At 41.5% G+C, this 12929-nt stretch overlaps 1 protein-coding gene across 1 annotated transcript in view; it reads right to left on the reverse strand.

Annotated features, from left to right (window-relative positions):
- Positions 1 to 966: 966 nt before the first annotated feature.
- Positions 967 to 12929, reverse strand: part of ROR1 (receptor tyrosine kinase like orphan receptor 1) — a 78687-nt gene continuing 66724 nt past the window's right edge. The window contains exons 7-8 of the mRNA XM_077824516.1: positions 7051 to 7262; positions 967 to 2391 (exon numbers count right to left, since the gene is read on the reverse strand). Of these exons, the coding sequence (XP_077680642.1) occupies positions 967 to 2391; positions 7051 to 7262 (1637 nt within the window). The remainder of the gene's footprint in view (positions 2392 to 7050; positions 7263 to 12929) is intronic.

The following is a 12929-nucleotide window of genomic DNA, read 5'->3' on the forward strand; positions in this document are numbered from 1 at the left end:
GTGAGTTGGCTTCTACTGAATGTCAGGATATTTTACGCAGTTTTTTTGGTTTAAATATGAACAAGACTCTCACCTCAGGTGAAAAACAAAAACCTACCTGAAATAATTAATCCAGCCATCAGATGTCAACATTGGATCATGTATCTGAAACACCATTCTTGACTGAAAAAAACTTACAGATGTTTAAGCTAATGGAAGTGAATTGCATACCCAATAAATCTCTGAATATTTGCATCTCTTAAAAAAAGTGATTGACAAATATTAAAATGTTTTCAGAATAATAAAGTTTCTGTGATATAAACCAGTGGCTCTCAAAGCTGGTCTGCCGCTTGTTCAGGGAAAGCCTCTGACGGGCCGGACCGATTTGTTTACCTGCCGCGTCCGCAGGTTTGGCCAATTGCGGCTTCCACTGGCCGCGGTTCACTGCTCCAGGCCAATGGGGGCTGCGGGAAGGGCGGCCAGCACGTCCCTTGGCCCGCGCCGCTTCCCGCAGCCCCCATTGGCCTGGAGCGGTGAACCGTGGCCAGTGGGAGCCGTGATCGGCTGAACGTGCAGGCGCGGCAGGTAAACAAATCGGTCCGGCCCGTCAGGGGCTTTCCCTGAACAAGCGGCGGACCAGCTTTGAGAATCACTGATATAAACCATATCAGAGCTTTAAACACCTGTGACAGTGTATGATGGTCATCACAAAATTTTTGTTGTTGTTTTTGTCCCTTATTAGAATAAACATTAGTTTAGTACTTGAAAAAATGTCAGTTCACATTGTTTCGTGCTAATACCACAATGATTTTTATCTGGTTGGTGTCTGCCTATCCTGTTAAACACAGTTAAACTTCACAGAAGATACTTGTTGCAAAAGTCTGTTAAACAACCAGAAAAATCTTTAATAAAATATTTGAATATAAATCTTTTCTACGTCTTTCTATTTGTACTGTAAATAGTTATATGTACAAAGGCCTGACTTATTTACAACTCTGCTGAAATCATAGATTCGTTAGGTCCATGAATATTGGGGTCTCCCAATAAGGATGACTGTTTTGAGTCAATTTTGTATGGTTTTTGAGTTTTGTTTCCAAAAACTGTTATACCAATTCCACTTGGATGACTTGGAATTGACATATGAGATAGCAAAGGTATATTTGCATCCTGATTGGATCCTGAAGAAGGCAAACTAGTCACATGACCTGTGCTAGTTGATCCACTTGCGCTGCTTGGCGAACGGCTCTTTGGAGGTGGACAGTGCTGAATTACCCTGGGTGGGCCCGGTGGTTGGTAGTGGGCAGCTGGGAAAGCAGCATATCCTGGAGGAATCGGGTATCCATTGATTGGAATAAATCGCTGGTTTTGAGGTATTGGTGGTCCAATGAACCCAGCAATTTGACCTTGTGGTATACCCTGTGCTGGAAACATGTAATTAGGGTATCTAGGATTACTTAGGTTACTAACTGGGCTTGCACTGAGTGAAGTTGTTTGAGTGGTGGCATTTCCACCAGAGGGAGTAGTAGAGCTAGTGTGACTCGAAAGTCCCTCCCAAGAACGCAGTCTGGCATGGATATCTTTAAATCTTGGCCTCCGAGATGGAAGATCATGCCAGCACTCTGTCATCAAGCTATACATTCTGGGAGGACAGTCTTCAGAGCATGGTAATAATTGTCGTTTCCTGACCATCTCTATGACTTCTTGATTACTAAATCCATAATATGGTTGGAGTCCAAAGCTGAAAATCTCCCATAAGACCACGCCAAAGGACCAAATATCTGAATCAGAAGAGAACTTGCCATACATAATTGCTTCTGGTGGCATCCAGCGAATCGGCAGCAGGGATTTACTTTGAACTCTGTAGTAATCTGCTGAGTATATTTCTCTTGATAGTCCAAGGTCTGAAATTTTCACATGAAGTTGTTCTCCAATTAAAATGTTGCGAGCAGCAAGGTCTTTATGGACAAAAAAATGACTGGATAAGTATTCCATTCCTGCCGCAATTTGAACTGCAATATGCAGGAAATCCCCATGGTCCAGACTGGATTTGACAGTACCGTCCTCATCACTGCTACACCCAACATCTGAATGTGGCGATCGCATAATAAGGAATTCATGGAGATCTCCCTGGTTCATGTACTCAAAAAGCATGCAGACGGGTTGTTCCTGAGTCACAACACCTAGGAGACAAACAATGTTAGGGTGATGAAGTTCTGCCATAAGAGATGCTTCTTGCTGGAATTCTGTCCACTGCTGGGGATTGTTAAAGTCTTTTAATGTCTTGATAGCAACAAGCTGAGCATGATCCATGCCTGGAAGATAGAGGTGCCCCTTGTAGATTTTTCCAAGAGCACATTCACCCAGTTCTTCCATGAAACGAACAGCAGAAAGAGGTAACTCCTTAGCTTTGCTCTGTTAAAACAGCAAATCAAAGAGTAGGTTATAAAAATAGAGTCAAAAAGGTACCTAAATTAGAGACCTATTCTCTTAGCAAGGCCACAAACCTGCAGCTCCCTGCAATAGTATCTATAACTCAAATGGCAGTAGAAATATTGTGCTTCTGCTGTGTAGGGAGACCAGGCAGTGAAGATGCCATGTAGGGACACTCTGTATTGTTGATCCAAGCTCTGTAGTGGCTCTGTCCACAGGAATGTGGGCTGCCACCACTAGGAGAGATATTGCTGGGACCACACTGCAGATGTATTGGGAGCCTGGTTGAGGCTGGGGATTCCAATACTCTAGTACCCATGCAGTTCCTCACTGAATGTCTCTTTACTCCCGCTGTGTATGAGGGAAGAGGATTTCCCCATATCAAAATACAGAATAACTTTCCATCCTTTACACAAGACTAGATGCAGGTGAACAAAGACTGAGTATAGGATCAGTTATGGTCACAGTGCGGCAAAGAACTTCAACATGGACTTAATTTTAATCACAGGACTAGTCCCATTGATTTCAGCTGGGCTACACACATGCTTAAGTTCAGCTTTGAGAGACCGGGGCCATATAATGTTAGGTGCAAATTTATGTTTTAACCCTGACTTAGGACTCCGTTAAGTTTCATCCTAGAGTTAGTTATTAACTCCTTGCGGTACAAAAGAGATTAGTTCTCTGTATACTTGAGGGAGTGTACAAGCCCTCCCCTCCCCCCAAATCAAGAAAGTAGAATCAGCTGGAAAAACATCAGACTTTGGTCAAAGGAGAATAGAAACGAGGGCCAAATCTTTTTCAGACTTGGTTGCCTAATTTAGGCAGGTACATCCATATTTAGACACTTAAATAAGAGACCTTATTTTTAGAAGTTAACATCAGTGGGTGCTCAGCACCTCTGAAAATCAGGTCACTTACTGAGATGCCTAAATTATGGACTTGGTAGCCTAAAGGTAGGCACCTGAGTTTGGAATCCACATTCAGTAAAACAGCGTAGTCAGAAACATTAGCATTTGCTTTCCTGGAATATTGTCAGTGTAGTTTTGCATGAGTAATATGGAAAAATTGACATTAAAAATCATTTTAAAGTTGCGCACTCAGAGTAAACAAATTCTTGTTGTACTGACTACTTACAAATTGTAGACAAATATTTCATAAGTAAAAAAATAAAATCACAAAGACATTTAAACAAGCAACTAGTAGACTGTATGGTGATGGCAGGAAATTAGCTGTATTGTTGAAGAACAGATGGTTTATATTATATAAATCCTTTAGGCTAAAACTTGTTTAGGTCTGGCATATTGTAAATTATATTTTAGTAATGAAAGTGAAATGACCTCTGTCTGACCTCAGACAGGGTTTGTCTGTTTGAACCAACATAGTGGAAAACTATGAAAGAAAATGAAGTCATAAAGTTTTGGCAGGAAGGGCTCATTTCAAGTTAAGCGGTTATAAATCTGCTTAGTTTTTGTTTGACAAGTATTTGTCATACAGTGGTGTACAAAATGTAAAGAAGTGTAAAATACATACGAGGCATCACGCCAAAGTAAACCAAGTACAAAGGAAAAATAGAAAGAATGAAGCCCACCGCTTCTATCTCTTTATCAGTTGCCTCCATTAGTTGAATGACAAGATGGACTCAGTTTATTATATTCTCTAAGGCAATTAAGTACCTTAAAACTGAAACAGGCTTTTGGTTTAAATGTTAACATTTTTATTTGGAAGAGTAAACACACATCCACCTCAGTATGAGCTAGAACGTTTTTAACCAATGTTGACATTGGTATTGGATACAATATTTTAAAATAGAATTCCACTTCCTTTCTTTTTTAAAATTTTGCTTGAAAGGCAGCCAAAACAGTTGTGTCAGTGGGACAGCCAGCCACACTCCCAACAGGAAAATATACAATTGTCATAAATGAAATCAGGTGTTTTCTGCAGCATATCATTTTAAACATGAAAAGGAAACACTGTGGTCTATATTTCCAGACATTTATGGGCAAGACACTTTGCCCACGCTCTGTGCATAAAGTATTAATATGTTGGTGGTCAAGAGTAAAACCTGAACCCCACAAAGTCAATGGCAAAACTCCCATTGACTTCAGTGGGGCCAGCGTTTCCTCACAAGTATCTAATACAGAGAAAGGAATAATATTCAAAATTTGGATCCAGTGAAGGGGAGGTTTGGACATGGGGTTTGGTTTAGGCACATCTTTAATCTAATGTGTACTGCACACGAGATTTATATTGTGATTTTCTATGGGTATTAACAGATAGTCCCTCAGTTTCATCATTCTGCCCCTTAAAGTAGAAGTCGGTACTTTGAAAAACAAAAACTAACCCCCTGCGCTGTGTGTTTATTGGACTCAGTTAATTTGTAAGGTAAAGTACAATAGATCAAATTCTGGCTGATTTAGCACTTATGTAACACACCAGCAAGAGACTGCATGTATGGTTTATAAATTGTGTAGAATAGTGCATCCCGAAAACAAACATTCCCCAAATGGTCTAATACCTGGTTAGAATGGACTACTTTCCAGCAGCAATAATAACCAGTTAAAAACAAACAGAAATCTCACGAAGAAGGTTTCTTCTAGACTTTCCAGTCCTAATGTTTGCAGATTCTAGAGATTAAAGACTAAGACTTGGTTAATATTAGAACGTTTGAGTGCTTTGCTGTAATGAAACCTCTGAACCTCTTACTGTTCCCTGTCCCTGGTCCAAATCTTGAAGAGGAGGACCTGGCATTGTTTTTTGACCCATGAATGATAAAATGATGGTATAAAGAGTCACATGGAATCCCAGGTAAGGAGGATTAAATAAAATATGAACCAAAACCAGTTGTTTGCAATACATGTGTAACCATGCAGGTCAGCCATGGCATGCCATCTTCTCTGCCTTCTTCAGTTATGTATTTTCACTAATGAGTGACCCAAATGAAAATCCTGGATTCAAACACTTCTGAAACCTGGGGAAGTTCAGAACCAGATGCTTACTGGTTTGGGCCCCAACTCTGTATTTTCACTATCCTTTTTTTTTCTTATAACCCATCTTTCTTCTTGAATCCACAAACCTATTTTTCTAAACAAGGTTTCACGGTTAAATTTTTCTAAGTAAGGTTCACATAATGAAATTATAACAAGACTTCACAATACAAAATGAATGACTTGAACTGAGAAAGTCAGCACTCTGTTCTCTCCACACAGTGGATGCTGTGGGATTACCTTTATTGTTAACTTAATGATGAAATATAAACTTCAATCTAAACTTTCTGCAGAGTTGGCTTACTCCTAGGATATGCCCTGCAAGGTCCTTTTATATCTGTCTCTTCCCACAGTTGCTTCTGCCCATGAGAGAGAGAAAAACTATCCCTGGTCAGACCTCCAGCATGAGTCAGTAGAATAGCTCTGCCTCCCTCTCTCTGAGAGGTCCTAAAGCCTAACTCCCTGTCACATGAGCATATTGCAAATTCAAAGCACAATGGATTATTTAAACAATTTTGCCTGAACCCTCTGCTGACTAATTCTTCATAATCTAAGACTATGAACCTGACACTCAAGAGCAAGCAGTAGGCACATCTCATGATTGCTATATCACACCTAAAACAGATCTCTACTTACAAACATATTCACATATGGAGAGCACAGGTCCTGAAACGTAAGCGTAACCTCCTTTTCTTAGGCTGAGCGACTAAAACTGCCGTCATTCTGAAAGAATATCTTTGGCATGTACAGCAATATTTATAGAAGGAAGGTTATGCACAGTTTGCATTGCTCCTAATGCCTGAATTTGGATTCATTTTGCTATTTTCTAACTAAAATAACAACCTGCCAACAGGTATGTCTAGACAGTTTGGTGTAAATAATTCTACACAGTTTTCTAATGCATTATTTTTTAGATACTCCGGATATTCTCCTGCTTGGATGTGGCAGAGGCTCACGTCCAGCCATGCAGGTGGCTTCTCTGGACATTTCCAGCACCTGCCCTGCTAATAAACCAATGAGGTCATCGCTAATAATTTTTGCAGTGTCTTAACTGCTTGGTGAGGCTTTTTTTTTTTAATTGGAAAAAAGTGCTTCATGAATTTGGAGTTTCAATAAAGAGGAACAATATTAAGAGTCAGTGAAGAGAGGCCCTATGTTTCAATAAGGCAGGCTGTAAATATGAATAGGTTTTGGTGCTTCACTTTGCAAATATCTCTAAAGAATGTGTAAACTTGAACATACAAGGAGGAGATCATTTTAAAGTGATTTCAGCTGACTAACACGTGAGGCAAGGATACAAATTATCCGTTAAAAAGTGCCTTCTGAAACAGCCAATCAAATGAAAGAATGCATCTTCCTCCCCGCTTACTTAATAACTAGAACAAGGCCTCCATGCCACTTCACAAGCAGTTGCTTACTTCATTAAAGTTTCTTTTCATCCAAAGATATATAGACCATTAGTTTTATGCTGCACATTACGACATATAGTACGCTGATGACAACAGAAGCTGTTCAAAAAGTGCAGCCAACGACAATGACAGAGACTGTGTGATGGAAATCAATTGGATAATGTTCCAATTCTCGATTGAGCAAAGCATGCTAATTCCATGATCTTAGAAACAGCAATTTACAAGGCAGAAATCAGGTGCACGATTACCTTTGGTTTGTATGCATTTAGCATTGACATCTCTACATTTTGCCCTCTGACGTGTTTGGGCTGTCTTTGTACTGGAGGGGAGGAAGACTTCTGGTTGTTGCGGCAGACGCAGATGAAGAAGAACAACAAGGCTATAGCCAGGGGAATAGTAACACTAGGCACCAATATATATAGGATTTCCATTTTACTCTTCTCCTTGGAATCTTTGGTATCTGGATCAGAAAAGAAAAAGAAGGTGAAAATAATGAAAACACATGATGCATAAAATATCTCATGCAAAATAGTAAACTCCTGTATGTGCTGGAAATGCTTGAGAATGATAAAACAAATGGTGGATATTATTATTATGATATATAGTGACTCCTACACCAAAAACATTTTAATAGGAGGAGCACTTACTGCTGGCGTTCTATTGCTATATTAAACATAATTACTTTATTTGTTACTCAACAATTATATATCAGCAGGGTGACTTAGTTATAGGGTCAAGGAGACATTCTTCTCTGGGTATCACTTCGAATCTGGTCCTGGTCATAAAATGGCTACAAGTCATTATCATCTTAACCACTTAGTGTGAAATGTGCTGATAGTATGGCTTTAGTTCCTAGTGGACCGAGGCCTATGGCAGAAGTAACTTCAGAATGAACACATTAATTGGCAGCCTCAGTAGCGAACAGAGTATCAAGTCCAGATTTTATTTATTATGTGTATCAGTAGTGCCTAGAGGCCCCAACTGAGATCAGGGCCCCATTGTGCTACGCACTGCACCAACACCTAAGAGACAGCCCCTGCCCCGAAAAGCGTATAACCTAAACAGATAGGCCAAAAGCTTCTGGACTGAAAGCTGGATTGCCACTCTCCCACCAGAGTTTTGTCGTCAGGGTCACTAGGCCCTCTTCTCTATCTGTTTTCAGAAGGGATAGGAAGTGGGTAGTAAATAGAAGCATAGGGAGAGCAAGTCACTTGCCCAAGATCATAATGACCCGTGCCTGCCGATACGGGGTGGGGGGGGGGCATGAGTGAGAGCCACTGGCTTCAGCAGTATTACCGAGCTTGCTCAGACCATGTGAGCATGCTCAGTAAGAGCCAAACAGCAAATCTTGGGGTGGGGTGGGGGCACATGACCATGCCTCTCCCACACGTCGCCTCTGAATACAGCAAGTCAGTGGAGGGCTGGGAACAGATCCCCTACATCTCCTGAGTCCCAGTGAAGTGCCCTTTCCAGTGGACTATGCTGTCTTTCATGGTCCCAGCATGGAGACAACTACCATGGAGGCATGCAGTGGTCTCCAAAGTAGTCAATCTGACACTTTGCAAGAGCATGCCAAAAAGAGCTTAGAGTGGGATTATATATAATGAATTAATATAGTAGCTACAGGGTACAAAGTGAACTTTGGAGAATATCTTTGAAATCCCCAGCAAATAATTATTCACATTATTAGTGTCAGATTTCATGTATCTCCAATAGGACATGACACATGCTGGAGGCCATATAGTGTATTTCTCTGGTGAAGACTTGACAGTTGTTGAGTTAAAATGAGATGAGGTAGGCCAAGAAAGCCCTTCTTCCTTCCAAACAGGATGTGGTTGCCCTGTGACAGTAGTCCGTAACAAGGCTCATTTAGCGCTAAATGCAAAGCTAATTATTTTTATAATGCATGTTTTGGCAGAGAAAGTTGCAGCTTATAACTGACTTACTAACAAAGGAGTCTCTTCTCCTCTCAGTGCACAAGGGACTTATGCAAGCAACTCCTCTTCAATGCTAACATAAGCTACACATATAAATCCTATATGCATCCCACAGGATGGCCAGGTGCCTAGGAATCCATATCCCTTACACACAAGTCAAATTTGGCTGAGACATTTTGATTCCACTGGGGATATGTAAATAAATTCAGACAAGCCCAACAGTCTGTTAATGTTTAAGCCAAACCAAGTCAATGGGAAAGATTCCCACAGTTTTTAAAGAAAACCTGTAGTGAATAGTTATAACGCTGTAGAGAACTAAATGGACATTGGCTGGCTCATATACTGAGGTGGCCAAATAATTTGCAGACAGCTATTCATTAGATCGCGTTCATCTCTCTTTCTAGTTCCCTCTGGAGGATTCTGACTTTAAATTTACATTACCTCCCCAAAAGCATGCCACAGACTCTCTATGCATGTCTATTTAGCTGTGGACCGGCTCTTTCCTACTCCAAATGTTTCTGGATATTAGTCTATCTATACCTTTGAGAGTGCTGGCTCTGCACTGCTTTCCAAGTTGCTGGTTCTGCACTGCTCTGCTTCCTCTAAAATCATTCCATGCCACCCACTTCAGCATTCAATCTCTCTCTTCTTTCCTTCACGCAAGCCACTGTTTCCCTACCTCCCAGCACTGACAACTCCACTCATTTGACTCCCCTTACTTGGTTTCCCTGAAAATTGTGCTTCTGCTGTCCACACTTCACTTTTGGATTGCTAGCTGTTCTGCCCTATTGCTAGCTGCTACCTATTCCCTTGCAGCGGGGTTTGACTGAAGAGTCACTACTAGTCCCTCTGATCTGGCTTTTTGCAGAAGGGATGGAAAGGGGGTGCTTTCTATAGATAATGTTTTTGTGTGTACATGCGTGTATCAGTGTCCCTCCCATTAAAAAACACTCTGGGCAGGGGCAAATCCCCCAGTCCATTTGGGGATAGTGGAGGAATTTGCCATCTGGAAGAGCTGCCTCAGAAAGAGAGGATAGAACGTAAGTGCCTGTAAGGGCCTGCTGCCAAAAGTGTTATGCTGCCATGTTGCTGGAGCCCAGTCTAATTCAAGCTCTACCTAAAGGAGGCTGAGTGAGAGCAGGGCCATTATGACATGACACCTGGAAACATCAGCCAGTTCAGTAGGAAGAGAATGTCCAAAGTACTAAGTCAAAGAAACCACAGGTGTTGTGGCAACGAAGGAGAAGGGACAGATCACCAGCACAAGAAGCAGCTGATAGATCACCAAGGATAAGAAAAGAAGTGAGACCTTTGAAATTGTCAAACAGCTTTTTGCCAGGAGTGCCATTTCAGATTTTGGTAGGTGGGGGCAACTTTAACAGTGATTCCTGGGGCTACTTAGGCACTTGAAAACTCTAGTTTTTTGGCAGATAACTTAGCAATTAGCTGACAGGAGCCCTGTATCTAATTCCTTTATACAAGAAAGAAAAGTAAATAAATATTAGACCCACTCAGCTCTAATAAGAACTTGTTCTGACATCTTGTGGCAAGTCATTTAAGGGACACTGATTAGGTTTAAAATGTTAACGTATATTTTTACTTTATTACTAACTCTGTGGAGAGAGAGACCCCCGTCAGGATTCCTAGGTTCTATCCTAGCTCTGGGAGGAGAGCGGTCTCTAGTGGGAAACAGCAGGGAGCAGATACATCTGGGTTTTATATAAGAACATCAGAATGGCCATACTGGGTAAGACCAATGGTCCATCTAGCCCAGTATCCTGTCTTCCAACAGTGGCCAATGGCAGGTGCCCCAGGGGGAATGAACAGAACAGGTAATCATTAAGTTGCCCTGTTGCCCACTACCAGCTTCTGGAAAACAGAGACGAGGGACACGCAGAACATGGTGTTGGATCCCTGCCCACCCTGCCTAATAGCCATTGCTGGACCTATCCTCCATGAACATATCTAGTTCTTATTGGAACCCTGTTATAGTTATAGCCTTCACAACATCCCCTGGCAAAGAGTTCCACATTTTGACTGTGAAGAAATAATTTTTCTTGTTTGTTTTAAATCTGCTCCCTATTAATTTCATTTGGTGACCCCTAGTTCTTGTGTTATGTGAAGGAGCAAATAACATTTCCTTATTCAATTTTTCCACACCATTCATGATTTTATAGACCTCTATCCTATCCCCCCTTAGTCATCTCTTTTCCAAGCTGAAAAGTCCCAGTCTTTTTAATCTCTCCTCATACAGAAGGTGTTCTATACCCCAATCATTTCTGTTCCCTTCTCTGTACCTTTTCCAAATCCAATACATCATTTTTGAGATGGGATGAGCAAATTTGAATGCACTGTTCAATATGTTGGCTACCGTGGACTTATACAGAGGCAATATGACATTTTTTTCTTATTATCTATCCCTTTCCTAATGGTTCCCAACATTCCGTTAGCTTTTTTAATTGCCACTGCACATTGAGCAGATGTTTTCAGAGAACTATCCCCAATGCCTCCAAGATCTCTTTATCGACAGATTCAGCTAATTTAGACCCCATCATTTTGTACGTATAGTTGGGATTATATTTTGCCAAGTGCATTACTTTGCATTTATCAACATTTAATTTCTTCTGCCATTGTGTTGCCCACTCACCAAGTTTTGTGAGATCCCTTTGTAACTCTTTGCAGTCTGCTTTGGACTTAACTATCTTGAGTAATTTTGTATCCTCTGCAAATTTTACCACCTCACTGCGTACGCCTTTTTTCCAGATCATTTATGAGTATGTTGAAGAGGACCTTGTCTCCGTTGCCACTTTATAGCGCTGAAACTGTCTCGCTCAGGGGTGTGAAAAAACACCCCCCTGAGCGCTGTAAGTTTCAGTGCTGTAAAGTGGCAGTGTAGACAGTGTGCCAATGCTGATAGCTATTCCCCTCGTGGAGGTGTTTTTTTATAGCACTGGGAGAGGTCTCTGTGTAGTGCCGCGATTACACAGCGTTGCTCGTGAAGACCTGCCCTTAGACTGGTCCCAGTACAGACTCCTGAGGGACACCACTATTTACCTCTCTCCATTCTCACCTTCTAGTCCTACCCTTTGTTTCCTATCTTTTAAATGAAGTGCTTTGCAGTGCTTTCAGGATCATCTAGTGATCCTTAATTTACTTTAATGATAAGCCTTTTGTTATCTTAATCGCCCTGCCTCTGTTTACAAACAAACTCCCTGCTGCAAAGGCTGTGCTTCTCCCAGCTTCCGAACTCATTACATATCATACTCAAGCTGTTGCAGTTAAGAGCTCTGTCGGGGGTAGGGTGAGTAGATCTCCCCTCTGAAACTCGGGGGGGGGGGGGAAGAACTAGAGCCATCCCCTGCTCCCCCTAAATGGCGCCCCTGCTTTTTGCAACAAAAATTGTGATAATTTTCACCTGTGTTCTCCCTTCTTCCTCACTTTGCCTGGCAGGAAAAAAACAAAAACAAAACTATTCTATTTTGGAAGCCTCCCTAGTCTAACATGTTCTTAGTGCTATACTGAAGGCCATCATCTTTCTTGGGGAGTTCTGGTGTGTCCTACTGTCTTTTAAATCAGTGTTTTTTTAGGGCAACTGCAGTGGATTTTATTGGTTCAAATGCAGATCATACACATTTTGTCAGCGTGTAAGTCTCTTGACCTGTAGGCCCCAGCTTTTTCTGAGAGGACTAATTCAGTGGGGTCAATAGGCTGAGGCAGGGTAGCATGTAGTATTTTGTGGAAGGGCTGGGAGGGAGTGTTCTACCGTTGCTCTGGACCAGCTGAGTGTGTCTGTGTTTTCAAAGATGGATTTGTGCAAGTGCTGAGAGGGCCATACAGATGCCTATTACAAATCTAATTAAATGCACACTTGAGCTGAAATTTGGGATCCGTTCAGATCATGAGGGTAGCAAAGTTCAAATGACAGGTTTCAGAGTAACAGCCGTGTTAGTCTGTATTCGCAAAAAGAAAAGGAGTACTTGTGGCACCTTAGAGACTAACCAATTTATTTGAGCATGAGCTTTCTTTTCTACAGCTCACTTCATCGGATGCATACCGTGGAAACTGCAGAAGACATTATATACACACAGAGACCATGAAACAATACCTCCTCCCACCCCACTGTCCTGCTGGTAATAGCTTATCTAAAGTGATCATCAAGTTGGGCCATTTCCAGCACAAATCCAGGTTTT

The sequence above is a fragment of the Eretmochelys imbricata genome, chromosome 8 (genome assembly GCF_965152235.1).
Source record: "Eretmochelys imbricata isolate rEreImb1 chromosome 8, rEreImb1.hap1, whole genome shotgun sequence".
NCBI classification, from domain to species: domain Eukaryota; kingdom Metazoa; phylum Chordata; order Testudines; family Cheloniidae; genus Eretmochelys; species Eretmochelys imbricata.